This window comes from Squalius cephalus (genome assembly GCF_949319135.1).
Source record: "Squalius cephalus genome assembly, chromosome: 17".
NCBI lineage: Eukaryota > Metazoa > Chordata > Actinopteri > Cypriniformes > Leuciscidae > Squalius > Squalius cephalus.
The window spans coordinates 25,853,034-25,872,439 of NC_137138.1; the positions used below are offsets into that span (position 1 = coordinate 25,853,034).

Consider the following 19,406-nt stretch of genomic DNA (forward strand, 5'->3'; position numbering starts at 1 on the left):
GGAGGAAGTGTAAAGAGGTAAATACAGATTTCTCTCGTCTCGGGGGAAAATGAAAAAATGTTGCATGACCATTCAATAGTATGACTGGGTTTCTAACAATGCAAAGCTTAATGCAAATGGGTGAAGTGTCCCTTTAAACTAGACGCTGTTTTCCAACAGCTGTTTTTCGCGTGCACGGAAAAGCTGGTTCGCGTGCATTACAGATCAGTTGGTCGAGTGAGGTGGATGAGAGGAGAACACTATGTAATAATATTACATTTGAAAATAAATCCTTGAAAATGTTATTCACTATCTACTGTATTTATTTATCCATGATTGGCGTAATATCGTGTGTAGTATACATTTTCATATGTTCATGCATGTCATGCAAATACATGTGACGGCTTGCAACGTTTTAAAGAAACAAACAAGCAAAACTAAACACATAAATCATTATTATTTAAATATACTTGAAGTAAAACAACCTTAAAAAAGGTTGAACTATTTAAACTATTTTAAAGTAAATAGTGTAAATAACTATGTGAGATTTATATTTAACTATGTTGTAAATAAAATGTATGTAATCTCACATACTATTTTGTCATTATGAATATTGTTTAGATTGGTTCATTAATGATAAATGTCATTTGTAACCTGCAGTAAGCAGCAGTAATTATTTATGTGACTGAAAAAATGACTGTAAATATTAAAGCAGACAAGAAGTTGCACTAAAACTTTATTTATTGAAGTGTTACCTTACCTTTTTGTTTACATTTTAATTTCTTAGTAAATATTTTTTATTGCAAAAAGAATTTTGCATAAATAGTATGTACAATAAATGTTCATTTAGTTTCACCAATATTCTTTATGTCTCTCATTTACTGTATTCACATGTATTGTATCAGCCTCATATCGGCCAATCGGCCAGATTGCTTTCTCAATATCGGCATCGGCATCGGTCATTAAAAATCCCATATCGGTCGACCACTATTGCTGATTACTCACAAAGCATTAAATGATTTAGCTCTGCAGTAGCCTACTTGAGCGAGATTAGGTCAGCCAGAACCGGGAACACTTCCCATAAATCCTGATGTACTCGTTACATCATAAGAAGAATGGCATCTACGCTAATATTAGTCTGTCTGTTTATCCAGAGGATTACCGCAGTCTGCAGGATCCAGGCCGTATCCAGATCTGATAAAACACCTGCGCCCGGACATGACGACAACGCAGTCCTGAAGTGTCAACTAGTCTCTTCCCTGTGTAGGCCCCCTTCTCCTTCCCTTTACCTCTGTACAGATAAAACGTTGTTAAAATAGTTCCGGGTTCACCTGGCTACGCGGAAGCGATAAATAATTCTGTATTATAAATGTCTAAGGCCAGACAAGTAATTTGTTGAGGTCAATTTGTAAAGAAAGACTACACGCCTGCGCACATATATTCAAACGCGCATACCTAGACTAAACATGTAATACGTATGTGGACGCCATCAGCGTTTTCACAGGTTTGCGTTTTTAAAGCTTGCGCAGAGATAAAAAAAAAAAAGTTTTTTTAAGGCTTGCACCTTGGAACCTATTTCAAGGTTTACGTTCTCGAGCCACCAGGCTGTTGTGCGAATGAGAGGGCCAGAGCACATTAGGGGTTTTCTGTTAGAACGGAGTTAGCCGTATTAACTAAGTTAATAACTAATGATCTTTGCAACGGAAGTGAATCAACCAAAACTAACTTTAGCTGGACAAAAACTTTATTCTAGAGCTGCTGTAAAGCCAAAACAATCTCTGTTACTTTAATTTCCTATTATCACTGTAAAGCTGCTTTGAAACAATCTATATTGTTAAAAGCGCTATATAAATGAAGGTGACTTGACTTGACAGTGTTTTTTACTATTGTTATGTATTTCACAGGAATGGTATATTTGTTAAGCTCTAAGCTGTTCCTAATCACCTCTAAGAGAGGGAATGGAATATGTTGCACATGTTGTTTGATGAATTTCCGCCACAAATACATCCTGGCTAATGTATTTGTTGAATGCTGTTTCACACAGAATACTTTAGTGATTGAATATACTTTAAATATATAAAAACGGGAATTTATGCATTGTCATGAATTGCTTTTTTGACAGAAGGGGATTCTGATTAAATTTAGATCATGCATAATGCTTTTTACAATGTATGTTTTTTTGTTTTTGTTTTTGTTTTTACAATTTGACCTATTTGCTTTCTTTTGATATAAAATACAAACTCATTCTGCCCCAGTTTGTGAAATCTAAGCTACAAAAGCTAGTTTGCATAAACATTTTAGTTATAATTCAATGCTTTATTCAATGTTTTAATGTTCAATATAATTTAATGTCACCAAAAAGAGTAACATTAAAATTTTAAATGCAGTTATACTCTATTATAGCCTATATGTTCATGCATTTAAAAGTAATGTTCAGCAGGGTACTTAGTAGGTCTACTCTGTTTTTAAAGCAGCATCAAATATTTTAAATAAAGAATAAAATATTGCAACAAATGTGATACAGAAAAGAACAAGGCCAAAAAAACTTAAGGGTAATCACTAAAACAGTCCTTAATAGTGTCTCAAAACTTGTCAGTTTTGTTTATAATTGATTAAGGGGTTCTACATAATCGTTATGTCAGTTAGGCTATCACTCAAACTTTTACCTTTTCCGTAAGTTTTAACTACATTCCCCATAATCCTCTTCACGTACACTCACTTCCTATTGAAACAGGAAGTTCTTGTCCAATGGGAAACATGAAGCGATAAGGAGCAAAGCACTTTTACATGGGGTGCTTCTCAATTCTTATTTGTGCATCCTCGTTTCCTCTCCTCGCGTCTCAGTTCCGCCCCCTGTAGGATGCGAGGGAAGGCTGCAAGGAAAAGACGCGAGGACGGAGGGATCGAATGAAAGCTTTTTTTATACATTGGAATAGGCGGATCTTTTGTGATGTCATTGTTTATGTTTGTCGCGTTGCATCATGGGAATCGTGTGGCAAGAAACACCGCTAGATACCTGTAATTTGATTGTTTTGCACGTTTGGAGGAGGATTTAGATAAGAGGATGGTTCACTCTTGTTGTGTGGTCGATTGTGTGGCTCGTTGGGGGCCTGATAAAAAGTTTTTTCGAATTCCCTCCGAAAAGGATTGCGAAAAACGAAAGAAATGGTTGCGTGCAATTAGGCGATTGAACCTGGACGCTCAGAAGAAAGCCTGGATTCCTGCAGCTAACGTTACTGATCGAGTTTGTGAGGCTCATTTTGTTCATGGTAGGCCTAAGTCTTGGTGACTATGTATTTATAGAAGATTGAATAAAAAAAATAAAAAAAACTGAGTCAAATCAACCGAGTCATATGTTTTCGCGTTCTGATTCAGGTGTCCCAAACAACCGCGATCCACAGCACCCAGACAACCGTATTTTCCGCACTATAAGGCGCACCTTCAATGAATGGCCTATTTTAGAACTGTTTTCATATATAGGGCGCACCGGATTATAAGGCGCATAGAATAGAAGATACTGCAGTCAAACGTTTGACTGGGTTTGCGTTATGCAGTGGTCACCAGGGGCGTTTCTAGGTTTTAAAAACATCAGGGGCTGAGCCCAAAACATCAGGGGCTGGTAGTTAGGGGGGTTCGGGGGCATGCTCCCCCGAGAAAATTTTGATTTCTCAGACCTACATATGTGCATTTTAAGGTGTTTGAAGGCCAATTTTTTTTGATAACAATAGCTTTAAAAGCATGTCAGTGGGCAGTAGCATAAATTATTTGTCAAGCAGATAACAGATTCTTAAACATGAGAATGAGGATAAATGTTGAAATGAATGATCCACACTATAAAATGGAAATGCAAAATGTTTCTGCTTATTGTTGACAATACACAATCACATATTCCAAACAGGAATGGCCTTAAATGAGAAATCTTTCAAGGATTATTTTGCATAGATGTAAACTTTTTAGCATTAAAGATTGGTTTCAGCAACTTGTTTCTTTCTTGAGTTAATCAATGTTTTTGGCACTATTAAATCAGTTCAATTAAATTTCAATTGTTCACTCATAAAGACAGTCACTTGTCACCATTACTGGCCTAATGATGGAAGTTGTGCAAACACAGACAAGCGGAGTGATAGAAACTGTGAAAAGGCTGATGCTGGTGAAATATTCAAACACATTCGAGGACCTTATATACAGTGTTGTGTGTAACGTTACAGTAACGTAACTACTTTTTCGGGTAAAAAGTAGTGTAACGCGTTACTACTAAAAATTTGGTAACGAAACGTAGTTCCTTTTTCAATTTGGCGCAACGTTACTTTTCCCATGGATATATTTGACAGCGACACTGCCTCAGCTGCGCGCTTGAGAGAAGAGAACTGTTGAGAACTGAAGAAAACAAATTAGTTTCATATTTATGTTTAAATTAAATAAAATAAAATTTTTGTGTGGAGACATGATTTTGACCACTTTATTAAGTTTGTTTTTGTAGAAAACCTGTATTTAAAGTGAATTTCGTTTTGTATTAATTGTATCTTAATTTTAATCAATGTTTCACATTTATGTTTAAATAAAATAAATAAATAAATTTAATCTATGTTGATTATATGAAAAGTGAAAAGCATGAGTAAGATCATAATTTTGTGCAATATATCGGGAGATAAATGGAGTGGGCAGACATGATTTAGACCACTTTATTAAGTTTGTTTTTGTAGAAAGACTTTCTTTAAAACGAATTTCGTTTTGTATTAATTTTATCTTAATTTTAATCAATGTTTTACCAACCAATTAATTGCCTGAATTTAATAAATAAGTAAATATAGCATGCAAAATAATCATGACGGCACCAGCGCGTGAACTGAGCTCGTCTCCATACTGTAAATGAACCGAAACTCAGATAAGCTATACTTGTCTCACAGACCTGAGAAATATATAGAAAGCTTGAATATGTGTACTTTTAAACAAAATATTTTTTTTTTCTCTCAAAATCTCTTTTTTTTCTCCTACTCCCTTGATAGAGTGAGTCGTATGTCTGAAAACTAAGCTTATGTCTTCTATATAATTTTGTCCTATGCTATCAAGACGCGATTCGCACCGGTGTTAGAGAGCAGGAGCGCTTTATTGGCTGTTGCCGAAATTTAAAGTTCGGTGGATAGGGGGAGCGGAGCGGAGAGAAGTGACGCGGGCGAGCTGCTCATCGCGGAGTGTCGCACTCTACCCCATGATGCAGAGCCGGCTGAGAATAAAAGTTGCCGCACACAGCAGCGCCAATGAGAAGGACTTTTTTTCTTTCGAAATTGGTACTATTTTTTATAATAAAGAGCACAAAATAATTACCTGTTATGTCCTCCATTGTATAACTTTATGTCTACATATTTAGGAACAGATATTGGGTTCTGCCCAAAGTCAAGCAACATAAAAGTAACGTAAAAGTAACGAGTAACGTAAAAAGTTACTTTCCAAACGGGGTAACTAACTAAAGTAACGGATTACTTTTTAAAAAAGTAACGAGTAACGAGCAAACACTACTTTTTAAAAGTAACTTCCCCAACACTGCTTATATATATAGGCTACATATCAGAGTTAAATAGGAATACATTGTAATAGCCTAATGTTAATCAAGCAGACTAAATCACACGACTGCGCAGAAATATTTAAGCACATTATACAAAGGAAATAATACAGATCTAGACAAATTGGGTTGCTTATAGTTAAAAAAAAATGTCATGAACGATCATTTAGGCTAGATGTAGGCCTATTTTTCACATTTTTGGTCACAAAATATTTAGTCAGTTTTGATGACTTTGCAATATTGATAAAATGTTAGAATATTAGCCTAATAATGAAAATTGAGTAGGGCTACGCCAAAATGTGTAACATTTATGTAGCCTGCCCTACAAAGGAATACAAAAGCCCCGACATAGAGTTTTGACGCAGCTTTAATCTCCCTTTTGGTTATTTCAATACTTAATTGACAACAGAACACGACGTTACATGCTAGTTTATTTTGCGTGATACAGGGCACGCGTTATTGAAGAGTGCGTGCCGCGAGCAAACGGCTGGCACGACGTAAGTAAGTTAGTTTTTCTGAGTTTTACTGATAGCCTGACAACATCTGGTGTGACTGAAGACTGTGCGGCGGTGCTGACTGCGTTATTTTTTTGAAACCGGTGCGGCGCGCGCGCCCCCGAAGTTCATCCGTGAGGAACTTGAAACCGTTGCTTGAACTTGAATTCAGGTGACTCATTAACACTCGCGCTACTGGCCACGCCCTGCTTTCACGGCTCGTGGACTCGTGCTGCTTGCCACTTTGCCTAATAATAATTATCAATAAATTCAATTTTTTGAGATCCGGGGCTATAAAAAAAACATCCGGGGCTGAAGCCCCGGATGCCCATGTCTAACGACGCGCCTGGTGGTCACCAACCTTTTCAAGCCTAAGATCACATATCCAAAGTCCAAATGTAAACCAAGATCTACCACTTGCAAAAAAAATATGAAAAAACAAGTGGCTGAGCTGTAAAACCTTGTTTATACTCGACGCGTCCGCATGAGCGCGAAGGTAATAAAAAAACTAATATCCATCTGCTCGGGCAGATTCGCAGAGATGCACGACTTTGAGTTTGAATCTGCCCGAGCAGACGGATATTAGTAGTACATCTCATCACACCGGCACCCAGTTTGCGCGTCTAAATCAGTTATATGGTATGGTGTTCAGTCTAAAACAAAACAGTTGCGTCAAGTATAAATGCCTCGTCTGTTTGGGGAGTTGTGCGCGCAGTCAGCGGAGGTTCGCGCTCCGGTGCCAGGCGAAAGTGGTTTAAGTCAGCGGTTGTTTTACAGACATTCAACTCTCCAATATGATATATTCACATTATAATGCTTGATCTGTAGATAAAAGGCTGTGGATTTGCACAAAGTGACTTTATTTTGTGTACTTGTATTTTATATTTGTTGCTGTTTTTAACGACTCGCTACCGTGTGCCTGCTCACAAACATCACAAGAACTATGAATCGGCATCAAACGCACAATAACTGGAATTTAAAACTGTGAAGAAACAAATGATCAATAAACTGTTGGACAGATATACACTAGGATTTATGCGCTCGACATTTCTTCACTTTGTGCTGTGAACTTCTAAATGCGCACTTGCGCAGCGCTGCACACTGTGACTCCATGTCGCTTTGAGCACATCATTCTGCACCCGCGATGCGCATACGCGCTCTGTTTTGAAGCGTTTCATATTATCATGGTTTTGCGCACTGAAATATTATTAAAAGCCTATTTTTTTATACCTAGCCTACACAATACATTTAAAATAAGCATTATTTAATTGTATATTATTTATGTGTAGTGTAGGCTATATAAATATATAGCCTACACTTCTGAATTCTTGACATTCATATAAATATAAAATTGTGAAATGTATGATTGCCTGATTGAATTTTATAAGAGTACTAATAGTAATTTGTTTTTATTAACATGTTTAGATTTTATAAAGTTACTGTGCAGATTTTTTCAAGAATTACTTTTTGCTGCTCATTTATACACTCACTAAGTTTAATAAAAATGCATAGGCCTAATACATTTATGTAATAGTTAAAGGTGTTAACTGTAATCTTACACTGCAAAATGATAACTTACAAAGGATTAAATTCATCACAATTATGTAAGTATCTTTGCCGCGGGGCGAGGGCTTCGATAACCTCTCTCTTTTTTGACCATACATGTGTTTGCATCCCTGATAGTAGATGTGACTGTAGAGATGTACTGAAGTACTGAAGTAAGTTTGTGTAGACATACAATTTATTAGCACTTAACATAACATGTCTAGACGTCGTTAAGCGTTTTTCCTTGTGTATTGACCCCCCAAAATAATACCTTGCCACCCCTTTGCCACCCCTGTTTTAAAAGTCTAGCTCCGCCACTGAACATAAGGCGCCAGATTCATATATAAGGCGCTCTGGATTATAAGGCGCACGTTTTTTGAAAATATTAAATGCTTTTAAGTGCGCCTTATAGTGCGGAAAATATGGGTATGTTCCTCACATCAAAATGGGCTATTCTGGATCGCAAAACTTAAAAGTAAAAGAAAAAGTAAGCTTTAAGCACGATCACTGCTTTCTGTTTGGCAGAAAAGATCGGCCCAACTTTTCGAGAAACAAAATAATCATAGGCCTCCAGACTTTTGAAAGCCTTTAATCTTTCATGAGTGAAGGGTCCAGGGGTTTCTATTAAATAAGAATAAATGTCTCCCCAGCAGATTGGTGGCCAAGACACGGGCGAGTCGGACCAACGTTTTTTTTTTTGTCATCCCAGATCTCATTTGGGCTTTGAATAACTTCGATTTTGTCACCAATACAAATTTCGAGCTTCTCTCCAAACCTCCTCCGGTCTTCAGATGTTAAAGTGCTTATATATTGTGGATTTCGCCCGCTAACTCTCTTGAAAGTGCTCGTCGCGTCTTTACAGCCCGCCATACTGTTTGTTTTGTTGCCACACAACCACTCGCGCATGCGTACAAAGATGTCAACAAAGATCCTCCTATACTTGATCACTCGAGCGTCACTTCATCGCGTCATCAGCAGCGCTCAGAGGATCTGCCCTCATGTTGTTGAAATTTGTTTATTTAAGAAATTCATAATAAATAATAATAAAGAAAGATACCCTGTTGAAATATGTGAGGTGTGTGGTTTATATAAACTCCAAAAGTAAAGTATAAATCAAAATGATTGTGACCGATGTGAAGGGGGAGGAGAATTTATACGTGCGTCACGTTTTAGTCGATAAAACTCTTCCGCATAGGATCCACCTGTGTATCCCATAGACAGTAAAAGAAATGGACACAGCGACCCCATTGGAACTCAATTGAGACAAGTGAAGCCCATTTTTAGCTATTTCTTAGCACTTCCTTTCCTGACGCGCAGACTCAAACCGAGCAAAGCGTTACACGGACCACGTGAGCAACCCGTCTGTCTTCTAGTAGCTGTGCCAAGAGAAATCTGAATCATTCCCTTCCGAATCTTGCAGAGACGGAGAGTGTGAGTAGGAATTGTCCATGAGCATGGAGCAGGATCAACTTTTGCTAGGTATCTGATTAATTATATTGTCATTTTGCCTCTACGTCCCCCCGATTGCCAGCGAGCTTCTCCTCCCGTCCATACGGTAATCTCTCTAATGTGCGACAAAGAGTCGCTTGGTTATGACGCAATCGTTAGCCTACTTTTACAAAAACTGCTTCTACGGGGCCATAACATAAGCTACAAGGTAATGGAGCATTTTATACATTGTCGTGTTTCTTTAGAAATAAAAAATGGACAAATGGAGTCTTCAAACGCCTCAGATGTAAAGTTATTCGCTGTCAAAGTGACGCCAAAATGAATGGAAGTCAATGGGATTGCTAACGCAAGTGAAGTTCCGCTCAAGATGGCGGCACCCGGCCGACTTCAACTTCCGGTCGACTTCCTTCCCGCTTGGGTGTATCCTCGCTCATGACTCCTCAGGAAGCCTCCTCACTCCTCGATCCTCGACTCCTCGCAGTGCAATTAGAGAATTGAGATGTCCTTCAAGATGGCTGTGCTCGATCGGTTTCCGGGTCATAGGATGGAGGACGGAGGAGAGAGGAGACGAGGAGGGATATTGAGAAGCACCCAAGGTGTTTTTTCGTTAATGTACGTACGGGTTCTGTATGCTGATTACACCTGTGATCACCTGCCAACTTCTTCACATGTAAAAAAAAAAAAAAAAAAAAAAAATAGTAAGCAATCGGGTTGCGGGTTTGGTACCGGGTCAAATATAGTCGGCACTCTCCCTTCCTTCAATAAGAGTTTACTTGCGTAGCCTGCATTAAACTGTGACAGGTTCACAAAAGAGTCCGGACTGAAATGCGCTGAACAGATCGTTAATGTCGGACTGTAACGATCGGGAATGTCGGTAAAGAGAAACTTCAGCCATTCGTTTCTGATGTTGGGATCTTTTGGGAGGCTGTGCAGAGACGCGGGCTCGAACCTACAGCCGGGAATGGCACAACGTTTGATGGATTTACCCCACATATAGAATCTTGATACACACAAATAACACCGGATTCTTTCTCCTTTTTATTTTATTTTATTTTTTAGAAACAATATTAATCTCCTTGTGGTTTCACCATGGGCGGCCCATTAGTGTGGGCGATCGTAATGTGCTCATGGCTGTGACGTCAGTACCACGACGGGTTCTTAGTGAGTGAGGGGTCAGTTGCATAAACATAAAAAGTTGCATAAACACAGCCATTATGTGAAGCCATATGATCCACTTGCAGTTAGTTACTGGACAGACAGTCTTACTTTTTGTTATCAAATTAGACCAATCTATGTTTTTATGTTACTGACACAAAAAAGTTATGAAAAAAAATGACTAACTTGTAGCGGTTTATGCAGGCAGACCCTATTTTTTTTTTTCAGCTAAAGCAATATGTAATCTTTAAAGGGATGTTTAGCAAACCATATGTCATTTCCTATTGGTCTAGGTTTATTATAAGAATTAATGTTTGGCTTTTACCTAATAAACATGTCATACAAATAAGATGGAAATTTCATTTTTAAAATATTGCTCAAGTTTTTTCCATGCTAAGCACTTTCTATCCAGGTTGAACCAAGACAAGGATGTCTGTTAGCCTAATTTTGTTTATTGCAACCAGAAACTACCTCATATTTTCTGGCATTGTCAGTATACCAAAAAAAAAAAAAAGTTGTGGTTACAGGTTTCTAAATTTATAAATGGCAAATTGTTGAGCAATTTTTTTATTTCACTGTATAAACATGTATTTTATATATATTTATATATTATTAGGGCTGTCAAACGATTAATCGCGATTAATTGCATCCAAAATAAAAGTTTGTGTTTACATAATATATGTGTGTGTATGGAGTATAATTATTTTCTATATATAAATACACACACATGCATATATATTTAAGAAAAATGTGTTATTTATATATAAAATATTTATATATAATATAAATTATATATAATATAAATATATATACACAGTATATACATGCAAATATATATATTTATATTATATATAATTTATATTATACACCGTACACACACACATATATTATGTAAAAACAAACTTTTATTTTGGATGCGATTAATCGTTTGACAGCCCTAATTATTATTATTATTATTATTATTTAATTATGAAAAAAGTTCTGGAAATGAGGCATGCATTAATAATCTTGATCTTATAAATGTTTAGTTTCATATTCATCACAGTAATTCCAGAAATCAGAAAGCTCTTTCTATGGTGTGCTAGGAATTAGAAAATTATAGAGTATAAGAGTATAAACTAATATATATATATATATATATATATATAAATTACTTACTATATAACTTATTCCGTAAATGGGCAGTTCAATAAAAACAAATTTTGCCACTTAAATTAAATTGGTTTATGAATGTTGGCTTTGATATGAACAATATACGGTCAAATGTAATTGAAGTTGATACCACATCACTGTTCTGCATCCCGTTAGGTCTTGACACAGATATGCGTATTTGGTATTTGCAGAGCAAGAATGAGATTTGCTCGACTGGTCCTTTGATTTCAACTACATTTCCCATGATCCTTTCAACCGACGTTTCCTTTCTGTTGAAACAGGAAGTGTGGTTCTGGTGTAAACATGAAGCGGTAAGCGAAAGGCTATTTTTATGTTTTCAAGTTAATTAGGTCTGAAACTACGTGAACGTTGACCGCATTATAATAAATATTCCCACAAAGCCATATTAAATATGAGCAGAAATATCTTGTATTGATAAAGCAAGCTACATTACTGGCTGATACATTTGTGAAGGGTTATTGATGAGAAAACACGCATCTGTTGGATGGTGGTTAGTGTACCTGGCGTTTTCTGAGACAGGAAATATATATATATATATATATATATATATATATATATATATATATATTTAAAAATGAATAAAAAAAGTGATTGGACATTTTCAGCTTTCTTCCTCATGAACGCAGGATTAAATAAAAGAAAAACGAATACAAAAATGGATATTGTAATAAAAATATTCTACTTGCACAACACGATAATCTTATCATGCACTGTCTTTATTTTATGCTGGTTAAAAAAACAAGAATAATTAGATTTGCACACACACACACACACACACACACACACACAAAAAGGATGCATTTGTGGAGGGGAGAGTTTAAAGTAATTGTATTTGTGGTGAAAAACAGTTGACAGAAATGTGTTTTGTGATTTTCAGGGTTACACGTCATGCCTGTGATGATGTGCCCATCCCTGAAGAACAGGAGACAGAGGGCCAGAGACAACTACACAATCTGCTGCTACAGCAACTAGATACAGATGCAAACATTGAGCGGTCAGTTTCTCATAACTAAGCATGGCTTTATTATTGATTTTAATGTGGTACATACATATATAGCTGTAACTGACTTGATTGTTGGTGTTTGGTTATTTTATTGAAACAATAGAGCACTGCAGGGATGACATATTTTTGTAGGCCAACATGTAAATAAGCATCACTCTGGTTCCCTCTAAAAATAAATAGTAAAAAAAAAAAACACACACACAATAAAAATTTTCCATTGACTTTTGGATTATCGAAGAAAATAAGCTCTGTGACCAACAAAAGTCAATGATTTTTACATATTTTGTTCATCGTGATAATCTTCACAAATTGTATGAATTTGAAAATATAATCGCCAGAGGTAAAAATCTAAACATAGGCTATAAATGAACTGAACCCAAAAACCCATTGACATCAGGACGTTGGAACTGGAAGTGCAAAAATGCGAACTCATATCTGGGTTTTGGTCTAAAAAAAAAGCTTCCTCTCTTCAGGCCTCTATCGTTTATTTTAACGTTTTTATTTTTAAATAAACTTGTAAATATGTATTTTTTTATTAAATCATTTTAGTATCATTTTATATTCAATTAAATCTATTATTGTATTATATTGTTTTTATTTCTATGATTATTGAATAAATATATTTATAACATATTTCATATTATTTGTTTAAAGTGTATATACATAATGTATGAAATATTTCCTCATGCACATCATTGTTGTAGGTGTGTCGCGAAGAAGAAATGCTTTGCTCCAGCAGCAGTATACAAGCCTTTTGGGGAACAGGCAGCCGGTGTGAAGAGTCTGTCCCAGTTCCAGGCTTTGCAGGACGGGGATCAGGAACTGGCCGCTCTTAGAGAGTTGGGCCTTACAGAAGCTGAAATAGAGCTGTGGAGATGCAGGGACCAGCCGGAGAGCTCTTGGAAGGTCGTTTTTCAGCTTTAACATTACGTGGATTCTAAACTGAATGATTTTGAACTGTAAGGAAAGTGAGAAATGTAAAGGCTGTAGGTCACTCAATGCAATGTCACTCAATTCACTATTTTACAGGACAGAGGGGTTTGTGTGGCACCAGAGGCAAGGAATATGCGCCTACAGGCCATCCGGGATAAAATGGTGGCACATGCGGAGCTGCTTTCCCGACCTCAGCGTTTCTCGAGCAGTCGGCCGCTTTCCCGTAGGGAGATGGAGATCGAAAAGGCTCTTTTCCACGGCAGTGACCGCAGCAGCTTCCTCACTGCCCTTTACCATCGAGGTTAGAGAATAAAGTAATACTAAACAGCACCTGTAGGAGCTTTTTTTTTGTTTTAATCTTTGCCGTCTTTTCTATTCACAGAAGAAGAGTCACTGGTCAGCCAGCAGGGGGTGACATCTGCCATCACAATGGACCATTTCTATAAAGACTTTCTTGAAGGCCAGAACAAACATGTTGCTAGTACTTCAGAGTGTTTTCCTCAATCAAAAATTGTCACTAATATCCAATGCAAATCATCAAGCTCTAAAACTGACCAATCAACTCGCACGGTCTGTGATTCCAGCCCATCCAAAGACCAACACGTATCCCAGGATTCAAGCCCTGTATCGGACACTGTCCTCCAACCACAGTCTCATGAAAAAAGAGTTAAAACTATGAAAATGACAGTTAGTCAGTCCATTGGCTCACTGAGTGCAGCTTTTGTCCAAGGGCATGATGGGCCCCTTACAGTAAGTGGAAGGATAGAGGAAATTGCAGATGAGGAGATCAAGAACAATCGTGAGACAGAAGAGGATGTACGGAATATTCCCAGATTTAAGAACTACCAGAGAGGAAATCCATCCAACGTAAGTGAGGATAATAGCAACATACCTGCTTTAGAAATGTTACAAAATGTTTAAGAAAGAAATAATGAATTAGTAAGAAATCTTTATAATATATTATAATATCATTTAAAAGTTGGGCTGTATTATATTATTATATTATATTCAAATGTTTGGGGTTGGTAAGATTTCTTTAATGTTTCTTGGACAAAATCTCTTATACTCGCCAAGGATGCATTTATTTGATCAAAAATACAGTAAAACCGTAATATTGTGAAATGTTATTACAATTTAAAATAACCGTTTTCTATTTTAATATTAATTAAAATGTAAATTATTCCTGTGATGCAAAGCTGAATTTTCAGTATCATTACTCCAGTCTTCAGTGTCACATGATCCTTCAGAAATCATTCTAATATGATGATTTGAAGCTCAATAATTATTATTATTAAGTTGAAAACAGCTGTACTGCTTAATTTTTTATGGAAACCCTCAGGATTCTTTGATGAATTGAAAGTTCAAGAACAGTATTTATTTGAAATAGAAATCTTTGTAACAATGTAAAAAGTCTCCACTGCCACATTTGATCAATTTAACGTTTCCTTGCTGATTAAAATTATGAATTTCTTAAAAAAAAAAAAAAAACAAGCTTACTGACCCCAGATTTGTGAATGGTAGTGTATGCATAGATGTTTCTATACATCCGAGTACATTTGTGTCTCTCTTTTGTGTGTAGGTCCTGTGTGTGAAGAACATGAGTCCACGGGCAACAGTGGCTCAGCTGGTTTCTCTTTTTTCAAGGTTTCAGAAGGACGACAAACAGCCCATTCTGTACCGCCTGCTGACTGGCCGACTCAAGGGCCAGGCTTTCATTACGTTCTCTGGTACGAGAAAGACTCCATTGTGCTATATTATTTCCCATAACAAACAAACATACAGGCTTAAATGTGCAGTATGTAATATAGACTAGAAGTCGACCGATTGATCAGTTTTGCTGATTAATAGACACTGATAACTGATTGCTGGAACCAATGGTTATCTGCAAAAATCCATAGCGATGGTTTTTCCAGGTTGCATCCGTTACTGGAGCAACTGAGAAGGGTCTGCTGTCATTATACAGAACGAGAGCGACCTCTAGAGGCGAAATAAAATATCACTGGCGCCTCATGGAGTTTGTTTTGACATGTAAGGCTGAGGGAGGGACATTTCCAATGCGGATTTTAAACAGTCAATGAATATACAGTACACTACAGTACATGTTTTCATATCATTATAAAGTAATTCATTTGTTGACTAGATGCAGCATTAGTAGGGAAAGAACAGCAGTATATTTGCCTTCGAGGCTGAGAGGACACTAACATTAGCAGTACCTTGAGCATCTGACCCAAATGTTTAATGTCACGATTGTTACCATCTATTTGCATTAGTTTATGGCTGATTGCTTTTATGCATTTGTAATAGGGGTGTAACGATACGCGTATTCGTATCGAACCGTTCGGTACGAGGCTTTCGGTTCGGTTTTCGGTACGCATTACGTACCGAACGGTTCGTTGGACCATTTTTTCTGCCGACAAAAATTCCGTTATTTCAAATGAAGGCGCGTCGCGGGTGGCAAGCGCGGCGCGACCACAGCATCAACTGGCAAATGCAATGTAAGGAACGACACTGAGCTACTCTTATTGTGTTTGTGTGGACCGTTTATCAGTTTTGACCTGTGAAGCGGGACTCGACTCTCGAGCCCTATGCGCGAGCCTGATCAAGCAACACTACCAAACAGCGCTAAGAGATCCAGACCAGTAAAGAAAGCATTTGAATTCCAAATGCTTTTTGAATTTGAATATTACTGAAGTAATAACATCGCTGCGACAGCTAGTGCGAAACATGCACATTTCTCTGTTATTAACGGATCAAACAGCGCTGACGTGGAAACCAGGAAGAAACATCGTGCCATGAATGAACTGGCCGGTGTCAGATCAGCAACATTCACCGTGGAATGGATTTACTGTAGTAACACTAACTGCAAGGTATGGAAGTTTGTCAGGAATAGTGGGCTATAATGCTTTCAAGTAACATTATGTCGGTTTTATTTTGACATTATGAATACAATTATTGCTGCCCTCAAATGTTAATCTGAACTAAAATAAACCTTTGTTTATAACTAGCCTACTACTACAGTATTACATTTCATTTTGTCCAAGGAGCTGTTTTGTTTTATATGCTCATAAGAAGAGTCAAGTATAGCTCCATTATTGCTCAGTAAAAAAAGCAAAAAAAAAAAAAAAAAATTAAAAAAATCATACTTTATGATGTTAGTTTCATTAAATAAAATAATAATAATAAAAAAAAAATTCAAGGAAATTTCTCTGGCATTTATTTATTTTTGCTGTATGGAAAACGTACCGAACCGAACCGTACCGAACCGTGACACAAGTGTATCGTATCGAACCGAACCGTGAATTTTGTGAACCGTTACACCCCTAATTTGTAATAATGCATTGAAGTTATTGAATGCTTTTTTTAATCGTCACTGTAATACATATTTTGTTAATTTGATTAGATAATGAAGTGTTTTAAAATAGAGGCAAATAAAGTATGAAAGTATACATATAATATACATATGTGTCTAATTTCAATGCTATGGTCTTTGTGTAGATATTTAAAGATATGTTAAATATCTGTAAGCGTGACTGTTTGGATTTATATGAAATGGTAACACTTTACAATAAGAGTCCATTTGTAACATTGATAAAAGTGTTGTTCATTGTTAATTTCAACATTTACTAATATGTTTTTACATTTTATTGTTGTATCTCATAAGTAAGGGTTAATGCCCGACGATGTGTCCATTGTCAGGTATTAAGGGACGACAGTGAGGCGTGAACCGTCCGACGCGCAGCAGAGGACTTCTTGCCTCCGCCGAAGTCCATTAATACCTGACAATGGACACCTCGAAGGGCATTAACCCGCTTATACCATGGTCACTTGCCAAATAACACATTTTTAAAACATTAGTTTATATTTTAATTAGTTTTACAATCGAAATCTAAAGTTTTTACAAACAATAACTTGGTTTCGGAGATATTTATAGTCCGCTCAGCTCGTAGAACCCTTTAGTTTTGTTTTGATACAATAAATTGTAAACGGATACTTTGACTGCCTGTTGCTATGGTTACTCACAGCTGATGTAGCCAGCGCATTTATTAATTTCGAATGGTAAACAGTCAGTTTCGCCAGAACTCCTTTACTAGGTGTCCTCTATCACTTTTTAATGGACACCCTGCAGCCAATCAGAATTGAGTATTCACCCAGACCATAGTATAACATTAGTTAATGCACCATGAACTAACATGAATGATCAAGGTATAATTAATATATTAATATTTTTTATATTTAAAAAGTTCAGTACATTTTCATGGTTCAGTACTGTTTTAAATTTTTGTAATAAAGTTCAGCACTATTTTATGTGTAATGTTTGTTTTCATTCAGAATCCATTTTAAAAACTATTGGTTGATTAATCGGTTATCTGCTAGTGCGGTCCAACCTAGTTATCGGTATCAGTAAAATCCACTATCGGTTGACCTCTAATATTGACAGCTAGTGGTTGAAATGAGAAGAAATTCATACTGGTTTGAAACAACTTGAGAGTGAGTAAATGATGGCAGAATTTTCATTTTTGGGTGAACTATCCCTTTAATGCAGAACTTCATATAACGCATCTGGGCACACAAGTACACAGTTGCTGGTACAGTATGCTATGTAACATCTGGATTAACTGCCTTCTGTGTTTCACAGATGTCAAAAGCGCCCAAGCTGCTCTAGACTTGTTAAATGGCTACAAGCTGCTTGAAAAGCCTCTGATCATTGAGTTTGGCAGAGAGAGAAATAAAGAGACTGATGCACAGACTGATGGATCCTCTGTAGATCCCAACACCCCTTCTTCAATACAAAAAGATGAACAGTCCTGCAACGAGAAACCCGCCTAAATGTATTTGTGGCTTTTTCATTCCGTTTTTGTAAATAATAAATTGTATATGCTGTTTATTTGGAAATAATGTCACATTGTGAATCTCTTAAATAAATCCCAAAACAAACGTCTCAAAGTATATTTGTAATTCTTTTGTTGACCAGCAGATCCCACTCTTTCTCCATTACTAAAGTCACCATAAACACAAAATGAACAGTTCTTTAACAGTCACCAACAGAAGCAGAGTGACACTGTCTAGATACTACTATCTGCTGTTGCTATGTGTAGATGTTTTACTTTTGCTTCTCTAAAATATATGCAAGGTTATGCTCGCAGTCAATGAACCCTGCAAGTACAGGACTCAGCAAAAGAACCAATTACATTTCAGTGCCATGTTTGCTATGCTATCTTTCCCACATAGTTACACATTAAAATGGGGTTAAAATCAATGCACTCGAGTTTCAGTTGGAGTGCTTTTACTGTAAATCACTTGTTTATAAGATAACATCACCTTAGCATAAACGTGTGACACACAGGCTTCAGTATATTGTTTTGTACGTGTCTGTAAGGACATAGTTGGGTATTTAATGAAACAAAAATAACCCCTTCTTTCATTTGAAGAACAACAAATAGTTCAGTATGATAATCCACCCAATCATGAGCTGTGCCCACCCCAGGGATATGCTAATTTACATGAAATTTACAAAGATTAAATCATTTTTTAAAAAGGCACTATATTCTTCTCATCTTTATTCTTAGTAAAATAGGATGATGAGCCAATTACTGCCAGCAATTTATGTAAAACATTAACAAAAATCATATATACAATTTTTAAGACATATTATTAGCCACTACAATGGACATTTTTATTTTTAAAAATGAATCAATCACCCTTTAAATTGAACAACTAAAGGGAAAATTACGACCACTTACAGGATCCAAGATATATATTTCTTTAACACAAATATGTAATTTTAACTTGAGTCTTGATGCTGAATTTAAAATAATTTTGCATTATTTTGTATCAAAATTTCTATTATTCTACCCTGAGAAAATCATAGCCTAGGGTTTTCACTCTTTTAAATGCCAAATTTGATCATCCTTGTGCGAGGGACCTCTGTCCCAAAACGTTAAAAAAAATAGTTTCATCTATTAAAAAGTCAAAAATATAAATGTGTAAAATATTATTTGAAAATAATTTGTGAACTATTATGTTACATTATTACATTTCTACTCACTATAGTACTGTACTGTAAAGGTTAATTTCTGAATGATTTGTTTATTATTTTAATATTTTTAACATTTAT

The 19,406-nt window shown here is 36.3% G+C and overlaps 1 protein-coding gene across 3 annotated transcripts; it reads left to right on the forward strand.

Annotated features, from left to right (window-relative positions):
• Positions 1–8,767: 8,767 nt before the first annotated feature.
• rbm41 (RNA binding motif protein 41) lies at positions 8,768–19,395 on the forward strand (the record flags this gene model as incomplete). 3 transcript variants are annotated; one of them, XM_079846834.1, is made up of 8 exons in its annotated part: positions 8,768–9,009; positions 11,526–11,645; positions 12,233–12,349; positions 13,063–13,264; positions 13,388–13,592; positions 13,674–14,158; positions 14,871–15,018; positions 17,928–19,393. In XM_079846834.1, the coding sequence occupies 7 exons, from the start codon at positions 11,638–11,640 to the stop codon at positions 18,116–18,118; spliced, it is 1,356 nt and encodes a 451-aa protein (XP_079702960.1). In that variant the 3' UTR covers positions 18,119–19,393. The 3 variants fall into 3 exon arrangements, with proteins under 3 accessions (XP_079702960.1, XP_079702961.1, XP_079702959.1); XM_079846835.1 differs by lacking the exon at positions 8,768–9,009 and having other exon boundaries at positions 11,491–11,645; XM_079846833.1 differs by lacking the exons at positions 8,768–9,009; positions 11,526–11,645 and having other exon boundaries at positions 12,213–12,349; positions 17,928–19,395.
• Between the last annotated feature and the right edge of the window lie 11 nt (positions 19,396–19,406).